Genomic DNA, 16850 nt, shown 5'->3' with positions numbered 1-16850 from the left:
TAGCTGATTGTTCTTCCAAGGCTGTACGCAGTATAGCTGTAGCCATGTCATTCCCTGGATATAGGTGAGAAAGCAGGTGAGGTAGTCTTTTGTTGGATCATCTTCTGTTGGTGAGAGAAAGAAGCTTCCAAGCCCCACACAAAGAATTCTTCTTCAGGCCTGGGAAAGGTACTCTCAGCACCACAACAAAATGCAAAGTGGAACGATATCTGACCTATCAGTGCACATACTCAAAGGAAATCTGAAAACCACTTTCAAAAGACGAGCCTTGGGGTTAAAATTAATTCATCTGCTAGACCAGTGTTTCTCAAACAGTGCTCCACGGGGCCCTCATCTCCAGGGGCTCTGCAAGGTTGACAAACTGGAAACATTGATCAGTACAATACATACAATGAGTGGACCGCTGGGGCTCTGCATAAATTTCTTTGCATGTAAAGAACTCCAGAGCCCAAAAAGTTTGAGAACAGCTGTGCTAAGCACAAAATTATGTATGGGGTTTGTTTGTTTTTGGATGCAGGGATATTAATGGGTCACTCTACCTTGAAGGGTCTCTTACAATACATGCTTGCTATTTATGCTAAAAACAAAACAAAAAACAAACAAACAAAAAACTGTTCTACTTTGCATTTTGCTCTGATGCTGGGAGTACCTTTCCCAAAACTGAAAGAATTGTATGTGGCTTGAAAGCTTCTCTCTCTCTCTCTCTCTCTCTCTCTCTCAGTAACAGAAGTTGGCCCCCCAAAAGACATTAACTTACTAACCTTCCCAGAGACATTCAGGGTCTCAGTATTTCCCCATTACAACACTGACTGATCTTCTCTTCCAAAAAACCTTACTCTGTGTTATGACCCGAGGACAAAAATAATTGGGTGTGAAGGCATCTCAAGCAACCACTCTTTGGAGTTTTCGCTTTTCTGCTGAGAATTACATTGTGAGTTAACAATTGCAGGCCACTCTCTTGATCAGGGAAGTGGAGAGGGAAACCAACCCTGCAGTTAAACCCATGAGCACATAACATGTGTTTTCGGATTATATACACAACATGCAACTTTAGCACTGCTTTATCATAAGCTTTTCCATTTAGTAGGACTAAATTAATGAATACATGACTGAAAGATTACTGCACTAGTGACTGCGGTCTGAGGGCTCTGACACATGTAATAGATCTTTGTCCTATAAATTAAATTAAAGCCTAAAGTATGGTTTAAGAAAAAAAGATGACGAAAACAGACCTGGGCCACTGATGTATCTATACATACCACATTCCTCCTCCTATACACTTAAATCTCTTTAATCCGGTAACCCTGGAAAACAGGGTATGCCACACTAAAGACTTTGCCAGGACAAGTAGGGTGCTGTGGAGTCTGGGCATGAGGGGAACAGGGGCAGGGTGCTTACCTGCTGCCTCGCTCCCAAGGGCATATGTTGCTCTGCAGACACCCCCAGCACTCCCACCACTATGGGTGCTGTGAGGAAAAAGTTGCAGGGGAAGCGTATTGCTGAGCTGAGTAACCCCAGCTGGGGGTAGTGAGAGCAGCAGCATGCAAAGCCACTTCCTCCTCTGTACCACAGGTGCTCCCAGAGCATGGAGGTTCAAGTGTATATTTGCTAAAATGTTGATGTCAGGAAAAAATGCATTTACCTTCATTAAAGCAGTTTCACCATTACTCTGCTGGACATTGAGATAGGCCCCAGCTTCCAAAAGAATAGCCACTGTAGTTAGAAAGTTCTTAGAAAGGAACATAACAGTTAAACTTTAAAATATACAAATATTTCAAAACAGAAAGCTAAATACAGAATCAATATTATAAAAGACCCTAAAATAAGGCATCAATGTGATACTGCATAGCTTCTGGAGGTCAAATTCATCTACAAACTTTTAACAGTCTCACCCCATCTCCCAAGTCATGAACTGAAGAATTTTCATTCTGAAGACAATTTCATGAACTGATAATTTCCAAATGAAATGGACAAAACTTTGTTACATAAAACTTAGTATTTTATCATTTGAAATTTCAAATAAATTGACACTCTTATTTACATTAACACAGTAAGAAAATTAAATAAAACAAATTTTGTCATTAGATCAGTGTTGACTGCTTTGTCAGTAAATCTTGACAAGCAGCAGATTGGTTAGTTTACTGCTGACTTTTAACTGATAGTTCTGAATATAGTTAAAGAAGATGATGTGCTACAATTTAAATACCAATCCGAGTATCTGGCAGACACAAATCTGAAACAAATACTTCAGTTAACTAGATAAAGCAAGCTCAATAGTTTTGAACTTGAAGAAAAAAGATCCAGATGTAGGACTACTGTTAACGGAAACTCACTTTTTCAGCTGCATGTATCAATGCAGTTGTTCCATTTTTCTGTCTACAGTTTACTTTCGCTCCTTTCCTGATAAGGAGCCGGAGGAGGTCATCATGTCCTCCTGCGGCAGCAAGCATCACTAGAGTCATTCCACTTGAATCCTGCAACAATTGTTTACTTTTTAAATACAGATCTTCAAACAGGAGCCTGTTTACACTAACTATACCTGAAAAGGTACCCAGTTACACCACAGTTCCATGTAAGTACTGGTTGAACCATGATGATGTCTCTGAAATGTGCTAGAATCTTTGATAACCCAATGTTTCAGCACAGCTCAGGGACACCATCATGGATCATCTACAGTTTAAAAAAAAAAAAGGAAGTCAAGACATATGTAGAGGGGGGAAGGTGGCAGGAGGGAAGACAAGTACACTATAACCAAGCCACATTTAAATTGCTCCCATTAGCTCTGCTATAGACATTATGTATCTTCCTGGTTAACAAGACTTAGCAAAATTTGTCATAAATTACTATGATATAATGGATACCAGACCAATTATCAACCTTTCTTTACGAAAATAACTAGGGCTGTCAACTGACCCGTGTTAATGCCTGCGATTAACGCAGGACAGGATTAACACGTTAATTTTTTAATGCGTTAATTGCAGGTGTTAATGCTGCACTGCCTCTTTGAAGTACCACTCTGGTACTTCAAAGGGGCAGCGCAAGTGGGACCGGGGATCAGCTCGAGTGCCCAGCTGATCTGTGACTCCTAGTGCACTGCCCCTTTAAAGCACCAAAACAGCACTTCAAAGGGGGCAGCACAAGCAGAGCTGGGGATCAGCTGGGGACTCCAGCTGACACCAGGCTCCATACCTTGCGCTGCCCCTTGGAAATGGTTCTTCGAAGTGTGTCCCCATGGGTGCTCCACATTTGGTGTCGGGCTAGTCCCAGCGCAGCGAATCAGAGCTTGCCAGAGCTGATCGGCTGTTTGTCGGCTCAGCGCAGCAGCCATGTAAATTTAAATGAAGCGGCGATTATTTAAATCGCCGCTTCATTTTCCTATGTCTGGTAGCCTAATCTACATGCCTCTGGCAACAGAGGCATGTAGTCTAGACATACCCGTAGAGGGTCTCCTCTCACAAAGGGTGTTGATGTAGCCATTGCCCGTGTAAAGTGGGCCCTAGGCTGTGATGGAAGCGGCCTCTTACAGATGTCATAGCAGGTAGTAATGCAAGAGACCACGAGCTTTGAAATGCGTTGGGTTGATAGGGGTTGGCCCCTAGAATGCCCTGAAGTGGAAACAATAAGACAGTCCGTCTTCCTAACATCACGGGTTCTATCTATATAGAATGCTAATACCCGACGGACATCTAGAGTGTGCAGGAGAGCGTCATGCCGAGACGTGTGAGGTTTTGGGTAAAAGCATGGTAGAACGATTCGCTCGTTGATATGAAAATCAGTGCAGACCTTCGGTAGAAAGACTGCATGAGATCTCAATGTTACAGCATCCTTGGTAAAAACTGTATTAGGGGGTGATGACATCAGTGCTGCGAGCTCACTCACCCTGCGTGCAGACGTTATAGCGAGGAGAAAAAGTACTTTCATTGTAAGGACCGGCATTGGTACAGTTACTAGGGGTTCAAACGGTGGTCGTGTTAGGACATCTAAGACCAGGTCAAGACTCCACGTAGGTGGCGGGGGTCTGTATGGAGGATTGAGGTTAACGTGACCTTTAAAGAATGTCATCATGGGATGGGAAGACACCGACCTTTCTTCGATGGGATGGTGGAAAGCCACAATTGCTGCTACATGGACTCTAAGTGATGATATGGATAGACCAGCAGCCTGCAACTGGAGAATATATTCCAGTACGACATTCAGTGGTGAGATAAGAGGATCCAGGCCCTTAGGAGTGCACCAGCCATTCATGGTCTTGATAAAAGTGTCTGCTCAACGCATCTGCAATGGTGTTGTTTGCACCGGGTAAATATGAAGCCACGAGAAAGATGTTGTTTCGAATGCACCACTTCCACAAGCGGACCGCCTCTACAAAAAAGGACCTGAAGCGGGTACCTTCTTGCCTGTTCAGATAGTACATTGTAACGATGTTGTCTGCGAGGATTCTTGTCGTTGTGCCTCTTATGTGTCTCCTGAACTGCCTGCACGCATGCAACACCGCCCACAGCTCAAGGAGGTTGATGTGCAACATCATTCCTGCCAAGGACCAACGGCCCTGGGCCATTTCGGTGCCCATGTGTGCACCCCAGCCCACGAGACGCGTGCCTGTGGTTCTCTCTCTTGATGATTGCACAGCCTGAAATGGGACTCCTGATAGCATGTTGTTGGGGTCAGTCCACCAGTGCAAGGACTCCTTGACCCGTGTGGGTAGTGCCACGGCTTTGCGAGTACTGTGTCTGATGGTATTGTATACCGTGGTCAGCCAATGCTGCAGGCACCGGAGATGTAGCCTTGCATGCCACATGATGATCGTAGTAGCCGCCATATGACCCAAGAGCTGTAGGTATATGCAGACTGGTAGTATTGGGGACTGCAGGACTGTTCTTACTAAGTCTTTTATGGCTTAGAAACGCTCGACCAGCAGATGCACTCGCTCCTCAAGGGAGTTCAACCGAGCTCCTATAAAGGTAAGGATTTGTGTTGGTTATAATCGGGATTCTTCCATGTTTACAACAAGGCCGAGGGATTTGAATAGAGCCTGAGTGGCCATCACCACGTGGAAGGTCTCTGCATGACTGTGACCCTTGATCAGGAAATGGCCAGATAAGGGAAAATTGCCACTCCTGTTCTGCCTAGGTGAGCTGCTACGACCGCCAGTGTTTTGGAGAACACTCTTGGTGCCGAGACAAGGCTAAACGGAAGTACTTTGTACTGGAAATGGTTGTCCCCCACTACAAAGCGTAGAAATCGCCTGTGTGCTACACGTAATGAGATATGAAAGTATGTGTCCTGTAAATCTAGGACTGCGAACCAGTCTCCTTTGTTTAGTGCTGGTATGATCTTGGCCATCATAGTCATTTTGAAGCACTGCTTGCGGATGAAACGATTTAGACCTCTCAGGTCAAGAATCGGTCTCCAGCCCCCGGACTTTTTGGGAACCAGGAAGTACCTGGAGTAAAAGCCTTTTCCCCAAAATTCCCTTGGAACCCGTTCTATGTGGAGGTAGGGCTTCAGCCAATGATTGAATATGCTAGAAACAGGCTTTTGTGTGATGACCACTGGAGATGTGTTCGAGTCCTTGGCACAGGAGTCAAACCTACTGCTTAGAAGCAGGTTGGGCTGGTGGGCGATTCTGTTGTTGGCATTTGCATTGCGGACGCTGTCTAAATTTGGGCTGGTCAGGTCTGCGTTGCTGTTGTTTATAGGACGAATAATTGTACCTCCTTTGGAACGGGTAGCATCTCCTTCGCCTGAAGGGCGGCGTGTACATACCCAAAGTCCTGAGGGTAGTACGTGAGTCCTTCCCCGAGTGAAGAATCTCATCAGTCGTGGAGGCAAACAGCTTTTGCCGGTCGAAGGGTAAATCCTCAACTTTGGCCTGCAGTTCCTTAGGGGCTCCTGCCAACAACAACCAGGAGGCCCTGCGCAATGAGATACCCGTTGCCATGGCTCGCGCTGCGGTGTCCGCTACATCAGCGGCGATTTGAAGGGATGTCCTGCATGCCATGAATCCTTCTTGAACTACAGCTTTTAGAAGGGGTCTCTTGCTATCCAGAAGGTGTTGCACGAGTTCCGGGATCTTGGAATAGTTGTCAAAATTATGATTTGATAGGAGGGCAGCGTAGTTGGCAATTCGGAGGAGTAAGGTTGAGGAAGAATAGATCTTGTGCCCGAATGAATCTACCTTCTTAGAGTCCCTATCAGGCAGGGAGTTCTTGAAGTGAGGAGTCTTTGCCTCATAGTGGACCGCGACGACGAGCAGCGAGTTAGGCTGAGGGTGATTAAAAGGAAGTCTAGTCCTTTGGACGGTACAAAGTACTTCTTATCCACTCTTTTGTTAGTAGGTGGTATTGATGTTGGCGTTTGCCAAATCTCTTCGGCCACCTCCATAATAGCTTTATCTATTGGTAGGGCAATCTTCCGCTGCTGCTTCGGGTGTAAATTTTTTTAACAGTTTATGTTGCTTCACCTAGGTCTCAGTAAGTTGTACCTCTTGGGATTGTGCTACGCGTCTAAAAAGGTCTTGGAATTCCTTGAGATCTTGAGGAGGTGACGTCTCGGCCGGAGTTACAGCTTCATCTGGCGAGGGCACGGAGGAGCAAGCATTAGGGGACATGTCTGGTTCCGTCTGATAGTTGCCCTTCCTCCGGGTCCGATTGCTGCGATTGAAGGGTCAGAGATTGCGGAGGCAGCGCAGGTCCGAGCAAGGACTGCTCTTGCGGTCTGGAGTGTACGGAACGCGGGCTGATCAACCAGCAGGAGCATGGTGACCTGCGACGAGATCGCGACTGGCTATACTGAGAAAGTTTGCCGTAGTAGGGACTAATGCAAATAATGTCGGTCAGAGGCTGCAACTGACGAGCGTCTAGAAGACCTAGCACTGCTGTGCCTGACATAGTACGTACGCCATGGTGAGTGCATTGGCGAGTGCCTGGAAGGAGATTGAGATCTGGAGCACCTGTGATGCGAACAGCTACGCTCCCTATGGTAATGACGACGAGAAGATGTACTGCGTCTATAATCCTTCCTCCAACCCGTTGTGTGGTCAGCATGAGTAGATGGGTGAGGGGATGGCTCTGGAGAGGGTGAGAGAGATCACCTGGATATCTGATCTGGATGCTGCTTTAGGAGGCTGTGGTGCTAGCTGCTCATGGCATGCAGGCTGCGAGGTTGTAAGCTCAACTGAGTGTAATGAAGCAGGCATCTGCTCCGTAGTATGCGTTCCCAGTGCCGACAGTGCTGAGGACAGCTCCTTGTGAGGAGGAGTGACTGCAGAGGTTAGTGGGGTCGGCACTGGGAGCACAGGTGCCGATGGAGCTGGCTCTTTAAGAGGCTCCTCAGCTGCTTGCGGTGCTGGTGGCAGCCGAGTCTTGTACATGCTGGCCGGCTTTTTTGCTGCCGGTGTGCGGGCTGCCCTGGAGCCAGAGGTACCCGACTTATCTCCTGCACTCCCCCCCGCAACTGCAGGGCTATTGGCAGGGACTTAGCAGGAGAGGCTCTCTTCCTCTTTGGGGAAGGCACAATCGGGGAAGGAGCCCTCCGCTTTTCCAGAGTGGGGTCCGAAGCAGAGGAGCCTGCTGAATTTGAAGGCATCAGTGCCTTATCAAACAGGATCTCCTTAAGTCATCGTTCCCGCTCTTTGCAGGCTCTAGTTGTAAGCTTCACACAATGGGCACATTTTTGGGGGATATATGCCTCCCCAAGGCAGCGGACGCAGGCAGAGTGGCCATCAGAGAGCGGCATAGACTCTCTGCACATGGAGCATTTTTTGAAGCCGGGGGAACCCGGCATTTTAACAGATTGAGAGGGGTTTATTTTGTGCCTCTCTATGCTGCCTTGTTGTCGTCCGCCCCCCCCCCCTCCTTTTTTTTTTTGGAAGAACGGGACTTAAATGTAACAGGAACAGGAACTACAACAGAAAACTGACTAGAAAACTTGTGGAAACGGATCCTCTCTTGAGAGGATGAGCCCTGAGGGACTAAGGGCTGCCACGGCAACAGTATCGGAGAGCCACGCTTCCAACTATAACTCTTAAAAATGAAATATATATCAGAGTTGTTTTGTTTTCTCTTTCTTTTGAAGAACAAAGCAGTAAACTGCAGAAGGTGAGAAGTTATTCTGTAAGTCTTTCTTTAACTTATTGTGAGGTAAATGAGGAGAGATCCATCCGCGATGAAGGGCAGATGAGAAGGAACTAGCGGGGGCCGGGTCGCGCGCGGTTGATCAAAGGCGCAAAAGCTGCTCACGCACACGCGATCCAGCCGATGACAGCTCTGGCAAGCTCCGATTCGGGATGCCGGGACCAGCCCGACAACAAACGTGGAGCACCCACGGGGACTACCCAAAGAAGAGCTCCAGCTGATCCCAGGCTCCATGCAGTGCTGCCCTGTTGAATCACGTGATTACATTTTTTTAATCGCGCAATTAATTGAGATTAAAATTTTTAATCACTTGACAGCCCTAAAAATAACTAAAGAAGTATGGAGGTAAAACAAGATTAAACCCCATGATTTAATCAATGTTTCTTGCTCACGGATTTTAATCATGATTAAAATTGTTAATCAATTCATCTCTCATGCTTATGTTTTGGGAGTACACACTTTAGAAATACTTGTCAAGTTTTACAGCATATAGTAATTTACAACAGAACCAAACCCCCAAAGAGCTAACCTGTTTTACTTAAAGGAAATGGTGATGAGTTCAATAACCGTTTAAAGTTCCCAATACGCAACTATGTTGTAAGCTACAACCAAATATCTGAAAGTTAGCTCTGGTTTACCTGTCAATTTAGAGTCTAGAGTTCTATTTAAGTGTATTTGCACTAGTTAACTATGCACATATTTGCTTACCAATTTCAAATATGAACAGTTTAACCTAAGACCTGTAGGTAAAGTCTCCTCTACACTGGATTTGTACAAAAAAATATACCTTTAATACTTCCTCTAAGATATTACCTCCTGATCCAGGTTATATTCTTCATTTGAGTTAAGTGCCAACTTTACTGTAACGTAGTCTCCATTTTTAACAGCATCCCTCAGTAGAGCTGAAAAAAATTCATTCAGTTGGAATATTCACTTTAGAACAAAATAAGAAATGTTTCCCCTCTTCCCAAAAATTACTTACTACTTGATAACGGTTCTGTTGAAGAATGAGTCTCATCTTCTCCATCCAAATGCTTCTGAAAGTCTTCCAGCGTCAGCCATTCCAACTGCATGTCCATACCCAAACTCAAGACTTGTTGCCTTCCATCTATCATACAAACCCAAAACAAATTACTTGTTTTGTATAACCAACAAAATGTAATCAATGCATGCTGGCTATATTTACTGGCAGTATAACTTGCATAGAATCTTGCTTCTCTCCCCGCCCAAACCAAACTATACACAATGATTCACAATCGGACCTAAATAACCAATTGGCAGAAGTACTCAGTAACCTAATTGGACAAAAGAAGAGCTAACCAGTGAAACGATATACAATTTTAGTGGCAGGAACTTTTTGCTTAGCCCAAGAATTTAATCAGACAAAAAACCACACATGGTTACTTTTCTTCACATTTAAAAAACAAAAGTATGTTATTTTAGGAGATGGTGTCAATTAGGGATGTTAAAATGCATTTACTCAAGTAAACATGCAATCGCTGAAAATTTCAACAGTTACACACAAGGAGCAGGTAGCCTTTGCCTGCTCCCTTCTCCCCCCCCTCTCCCCCACTGCTGCCTCTGATGCAGGGGGCAGGTAGCTCCCTGGGAGCCAGAGTGCACTAGGAGGTGGCTTTTAAGCTGGTTCCTCACAAGCACCAGCTCCCACCTGCCCCAACACGCTGCTGCCTATGATACAGAGGCAGCAGCATGGGGGAGGCAGCTTCCCAGGGAGCCAGTGTGTGCCAGGAGATGGCTTTTAAGCTCCCCACACAAACAGACCCTGGGTGTAACTCTGAAGATTAGCCAATAAGCCTAGGCTCATCAGTTTATTGTGTACATGGTTACACTTTCATATCCCTAGTATCAATGAAGTTAATATTTGTTTAGTCCTGATTTTTACATCATGTAAATGAACACTCCATTTCAACAGGTGTAATAGGTCAAGCTAATTTGCTCAGAAGCTGATTGTTAACCTCCTCTTCAAAATTTCCTAGGGCTTAAAGTAAATGAATAATGACATCTACAGTCAGGATGTTAGACTCTCTGTGCAGACTAGTGCTGAACCCTAGACATTTAGAACACATGCCAAGACTCCAGTGCAAGGGGTGTCAGTTGAACAATTCCTCATTTGGGACCAATATGTATGGTTGTAATTGCCCATTCATCTTTGTAGAACTCAGCAGGATTCAAGTTTTGCACAGCAAGTCTCAGTGAACATGCCCAACTTTCCCTTGACTTGTTTTTACTACTTGCCAGAATTCTCCTCCATTTGACACACATTGTCCAGCACTTCCCGATCACCTTCTGCAGCAATGTAAGTCCAGGTATCTGTCTCATCTCTTACGCTCCTCCTTTCCTTGTATAATTGTTTATTTTCTTTTGATTTGAATTCTTCTATGAATTTATAATCCACTGAAGAGTCTTCTCTTTTTCGGTTATTGTCAGAGTATTCATTTTTTTCTTCTGAAGATATATTAAACAAGTCAAATGCACTTTTGTTCTCCTTCAAACCTAGGATATAGATGAAATATATTTAAATGAGAATGTCTACATATACAAGTCGTACATGTTTTAGATATGTCCTGAGTGGTCATTGTCTGAAATGGTCACATTTTAAGGAATTTTTTATCTTGCTTCTAGAAATTATCAATATTCATGTGTGGAGCCAAGTTAATAGATTACACATGCATATGAAAGAGCCAAATTCAGTGAACATTATTTACCTCATATTACCCTATGCAACTCTGAATCCTGACTAGATTCAGCACTAATTTAACTAAAATTTTAATATATAAATACACTGCTTCTTTGGAAATTATATGCCAATACTTCTAATGAGTATTTTAATTATATATACTCCATAATATTCTGATTTCATAGCTTCAATTATTTCTTCTCCCTGGTAGAAAATTCTGACCAAGGTGAGAGAGACATCAATATTTATTTTCCAGTTTATACATCTTGACATTTACTTCAATGCTGTTTACCAAGGCAGACATGACCTTAACAATGATTTGTTATTGTTTACTGTATATATAAATTAATCTTGATTGTTTTCCCATAACTGGGGATACATTCTTTTAACACCCTGTAGGAAACAAAACAAACAGACCTTTCATGGCATAAAATGGAATGGCCATCCATACAAGGCTAGAATGCCAATATTACGGCAAGGTGTAAACTGACTGAGGAGACTACTAACCCTTGCTCTTTCAGGTGCAGTAAGTAATCAAGAACAAGCTGCAGTGACAACCTTGTGGGCGAGACATTGGGAAGGCCAGAGGGAGAACCACTTCCATTTGAAAAGGAGAGTTATTCTGCTCCAGGCCACCAGGTAGAGAGAACTAAGGCTTAGGTAGAACAGTTAAGTGTAGTCCTGTGAAATCACATCCCCGAGTAGAAGCAGCAGAAATGGGGCCAAACCAGGACAATTAGAATGATTTGCACCCGGTCTTGTTTGATCTTCAGGATAACTTTGTGCACAAGCACAGTAGAAGGGAAGCCCTGATCCATGTAGCTGGAGGACCTATAACCTGTAAGATACTAACTTTAGCAAGTTAGCATAAGGCCTTTGAACATTCAACTGATAAAATGACCTAATCAGAGAATACCAAGCAGTGGAGCTGAAAACAATTGTTTAAAGGTTGTTTCTGTGGTCAGAAGTTTCCAACCACAAGAGTCCAATCAGAAAAGTATTTCAACAAAGTGATGTACATACAGGTAACATGAGTTACATTCGCATGTACCTAACCTTAAGAGGACCATGGTAACCAACTGACATATGATAAGAAGTTGAAATCATTGATATATTAACCTATGGGAGAAGGACACTCCAATATTAGTAAAGTGAGGATATATAAACAAAGGAAAAGGAGAACTGTCCCTACAGAATATGCATCAAACATAGCGGAATCAGAGTATCATATTATAAAAGTTGCATTCCAGCCTAAGGGTAGTTGAAGGGGATGTAGTCTCTGGGAGGTGCCAGAATGACAGCCACTAGTAACGAGGGGGAAGGTAATGACGACGATGAGGAAGATAATGGCTAACATTTCAGGTTGTTCTACAAGGGACAGTGTGAGTATTATGGATGTGCAAACATACATTCTATAATATTTTAAATCTACCTTACTTAGCTGGGATATTTGTGAGGGTGCTAAATATATTTAATAAACTATTTGTAGATATAAAAAAGTTCCTATAGTTAGAGCCCTGCAAATCTGCATCTGCAGACATGGACAAGGATATCCATAACTCATTTGCCACAAATTTTAAATACAATTGTATTTATATTTAAATAATAATTTTGCATCCAGAACCCTGCAAATTTGCAATATCTGCTTTATATCCATGGTCAGGGTTCGACAAATCCGTGTATCTATTCGCCTGTGGAAAGTAGATTTCAGCCGGTCGCCCCGTTCACCGGCAGCACATGCATTACGGGTCTGGTGCATGTGCGGTGTGGGACTGGTGATTGGATTTTGCCGTGGTTTGTTGAACCCTGTCTATGGGTATCCACATCCATGGATATGGATACAAATTGTGTCCACACAGGGTTCTACCTACTGTGTGTGTGTGTGTGTGTTGCAACTGTGCACATCAGGGTTCCCAACTCGAATAAAAATTTAGAAAACTCTGGGCTTGATCTTGTGACACTAACCTGTCAACTCTCAAAGAACTAACTGAGGATTCTTAGGTAACACGCACACAAGACGACTTACCCAGCATTGCCCGCTCCTTCAGAGCAGGGGACTGGTGGGGGGGAGGGGTGGTGTGGGTGTGTGTGTGGGGAAGGGAAGATGCAGGACCATGGGTATAGGGGGAGGAGGCAGGGAAGAAGGTTGCAGGTGTGGAGAGGTCAGTGAGGGTTGGGGAGGTGAGATCAAGCTCAGAGCAAGGGGTCCGTTTTGGCAGGGCCTTCTGCCTCTCCCCAGCCTTCCTCATCCCCCAGGGCCTTCTATCTCACTCCAGTCCTGCCCAGGGCCACTTCTTGGAGTTGTTTGTCTTAGAAGTCATCCCCTGCAAATCCTGCTAATCCCTTCCATTGAAAGGCCACCACAGATCCCAGTGGGGAGTGACGAGGAGGAGAATGAGAATAGAAACTCATGGCCCTGAGTAAGGACAAGGTACTTCCTCTTGGTCCTCTTAACCACTGGAGGTAGGGAAATGGATTTGCCACAAAGCTTTCACTGGGTCCATCATGGTTTCATGGAGAGACAGGGGTACTACTCTTGATGGGCCAACCATAAGCAGGATGTCAGTTTATGTGAGGACACTTACTACTTCAACCTCTAAGCCGAAATTCTGGGCAACCTTTTTCAGATTACTGGTGTGTCTTGTCATCATGGGAGGGTGACATGCCTGCTCCCAACATGGCTTCATTAGCAGAGGATGTGGCCACCAATACCAAATGAGGGCATTCCTCCTCATCTTCCGCTCTGCCTGGATCACATGGCACTAGAGCTCCTTACACTTAGCACTGAGCTTGGTTCTGGAATCCAGATAAGGCACTGCATTAAGAAATGGTGGTGCCCCTTTAGGAGGCCACTAATTAGTAACATCTTGATTGGGGCCCCTGCCCAGGAGGAAAAACGCCCCCAGGTTCCAAAGAGGCCATTACATGGGCATGGGCCAGTGCCCAGAAGGCCAAAAAAAAAAAAAAAAAAAAAAATCTAATGTCATTCTTGAGCCCAGTTACAGCTAAGTAGGGATGGCTGGTGGCATGTTGGGCTCAATTCCTCAAAACGGAGTACAACCCCAATTGAAAGGATAAGTAATCTCTCTGCCTGGTGACCACAAGTAGTTCCCACCAGTGCTAGAGATTGGCTCTGAGGTGGGAAAGATTGTGGTGAGACCAACTGGACAGTGTACTGGCATCCCAAATGGTGACTGGTGGCGGCATGCTCCCTTCTGCCTACTCACACCATCACCACCAACTCCTGAACTGCCAGTGATGCCAGCACCAACAATGAGAGTAGGTTTCCGGAAACAACAAATGTTTTTGGTATAGATGGCATGGAAACAGTATCAGTGCAGTGCCAACCTTTCAGTGAAAGTGGGTATTCCAAAGCAAGACTTAATGGTACACACAAGGATCAGGGTCAGCGGGTAGGCTGCCAGGGTAAGAGTGGCTTGGCATAGGTGGCACTTCAGTCTGTTCTCTCTGCCTCTCCTCCCTGGAACAGGGAACAACCCCTGTCAGGCAGCCGTTTCTTCTGGTTCTCTCTCAACACCAGAGATAGCGAACAGTGCTGAGACACCAACAGCAGCAGTCCTTACCCATGCTGAAGTGCTCAGTGGCAAGTCCGATTGACACACCTCCACGTCAAGTCTCAACACTACCTCCAACAGCAGGGATTTCAACCTGGCCTCCTGAGCCTTCTTGGCATAGGGCTTAAAATCCCTGGAAATCTGGCAGTGGGCTCTTAGTGTGAGCTTCACTTAAGCACATCACATCTGAAGCGAAAGTGCCAACTTTCTGGTTTTCCTGGGTATGTTTGACCCCTGCGCTGCTCCAGGCCCTGCTCCCAATTCTACCCCATACCTTCCTGCCAGTGCCCTCCAGCACCTCTTGCATGCTGCTGAACAGCTGATCTCCAGCAGGTGGGAGGCACTAGGACTGGAGAGAGGAGCAGATCAGTGGGGCTGCCATTGAGTCCTCCACCCAATGAGTCAGCACCTATGACTGAAGCGCCAGACATTCAGGGGCATAGTCTTGTTGCAGAGGGGACAAAGATTGAAGCCCTAAGCTCCACTAGCAACAGAGAAACACTAACTAAACTAACAGAGAAAAACTAACATAAGAAAACTACAGGCAGTCCCCGGGTTACGTACAAGATAGGGACTGTAGGTTTGTTCTTAAGTTGAATTTGTATGCAAGTCGGAACTGGTACATATTGTAGGGGAAACTCTAGCCAAACATTTCTCCAGAGCTCAGTTTTATTCTCCCACACCTCACTTCCCTCAGTCCTTTATTCTCAAGCTGAGGTGTCTGCTGAGAAAAGCCGCTCTGCGTCTCCCTGGTCTGCTGGGGAGGGGCGCTAGCTTTGCGTCTCCCTGGTCTGCTGGGTGGAAGCAGGTAGTGCGGGGTTCCCTCACCCTGTTTGTAAGTAGGGATCCGATGTAAGTCGGATCCATGTAACCCGGGGACTGCCTGTATATGCAATTAACACAAAAAACAAAGTCCCCTGACAAAATAGAATAGTGCTAACGGGCAGTAAGAAAGAACTGAAGGGACACGAGGTCAACTGGGCTCTTTATATTGGATGCTACGAGCACATGGCACCAGATGGTGCCAGAGCTGATGCAAGTATCACTGAAGGAAAAAATCTTCCAGCAACTATACCTATGACATGAAAGTATTTACATAGGAATGGTCGTATACAAGCACTTTGTTCTCTGAAAACATCCACTCAATGTGAAGCAGCAGTCAAAAAAGCTAACAAGGTGGGAATGATTAAGAATAGCCAATAACATAGAAAATATATTGTGTCTATATACATTTATGGTATACCCACATCTTGAATCATGCATGCAGATCTGAACATCCAATCTCAAGAAAGATATATTGGAAAAAGGTACAGAAAAAGGGCAACAAAAATAACTGGGGATATGGAACAGCTTCCCTATGAGGGAAGATTAAAAGGACTGGGACTTTTCAGCTTGGAAAAGAGAACTTGGAGGGGATATGATATGAAGTCTATCAAATCATGACTGGTGTGGACAAAGTAAGTGTTAAATTTATTCATAACACAAGATATAGGGGGGACTAAATGAAATTAATAGGTAGCAAGTTTAAAAAAAAAGTATTTCTTCACAATGCACTGCCTATACAATTCTACATCAAAGGATATTATGAAGTCCAAGACTATAACTGGGTTCCAAAGAGAACTAGATAAGTACATGGAGGATAGGCACATTAATGACTATTAGCCAACAGACAGTAGGTGATGGACCACTTGATGATTATCTATTTGTTCTGTTCACTGCCTCTGAAGCACCTGGTATTGATCACTGTCAGAAGACAGGATAATGGGCTAGATGGATCTTTGTTCTGACCCAGTATAGCTCTTTTTATATTCTCAAATTACAGAAGGGACATTTAGACTGGGTATTAGGAAAACTTCCTGTCATGGTAGTTAAGCAAGGGAATAAACTGCCTGGGAAGGCTGTGAAACATACTTCATTGTATTACCCACTTCTAAAAAATCTCCAAACACTTGGCAGGATGGTCTAGATAATACTTAGTTTGGCCTGCAGGGGGCTGGACAAGACGACTTCTCAGGGTCTCTTGCAATCCTACACTTTTGCAACTATGTAGGGTAAAAAAAATAATAAACCTAAATTAAAGATATGAGCTTTAATGTTTTTAAAGAAAGGAGACACTGGTGTTTCTCAAACTAATCAGTACTAAGAGTTATGTCAAAAGTCACAGCTGGGCTTAGCAGCTCCAAAATATCAACTATTAATTTCAAAATACATTTTCATATAGTGAAGGATGCTAGGGATGAAAAGGGTTAACCAATTACCCAGTAAGCATCCAGCCAGGCTGCTCCAGCCCACCTGGGCCTGCCATGCCATGGGACCTCCCCAGCCCAACTGGGCCTGCCGCACCACCTGTTGGATCTCGATCAACCAGTAAACTTAATGTTTAACTAGTTGATTTATAAAACAGGATTTTTACATCCCTCAAGTATGCCTGACAAAAGTCAC

The 16850-nt window shown here is 44.6% G+C and overlaps 1 protein-coding gene across 1 annotated transcript in view; it reads right to left on the bottom strand.

Annotated features, from left to right (window-relative positions):
• Positions 1-16850, bottom strand: part of MPHOSPH8 (M-phase phosphoprotein 8) — a 46867-nt gene that overhangs the window by 14813 nt on the left and 15204 nt on the right. Inside the window, exons 5-9 of the mRNA XM_089775567.1 lie at positions 10392-10649; positions 9118-9243; positions 8949-9037; positions 2334-2474; positions 1643-1729 (exon numbers count right to left, since the gene is read on the bottom strand). Of these exons, the coding sequence (XP_089631693.1) occupies positions 1643-1729; positions 2334-2474; positions 8949-9037; positions 9118-9243; positions 10392-10649 (701 nt within the window). The remainder of the gene's footprint in view (positions 1-1642; positions 1730-2333; positions 2475-8948; positions 9038-9117; positions 9244-10391; positions 10650-16850) is intronic.

This window comes from Pelodiscus sinensis, chromosome 1, assembly GCF_052426305.1.
Source record: "Pelodiscus sinensis isolate ZL-2025 chromosome 1, ASM5242630v1, whole genome shotgun sequence".
NCBI classification, from domain to species: Eukaryota; Metazoa; Chordata; order Testudines; family Trionychidae; genus Pelodiscus; species Pelodiscus sinensis.
Note: the sequence above shows the minus strand (reverse complement) of the source record. Positions and strands in the feature narration are given on the sequence as shown.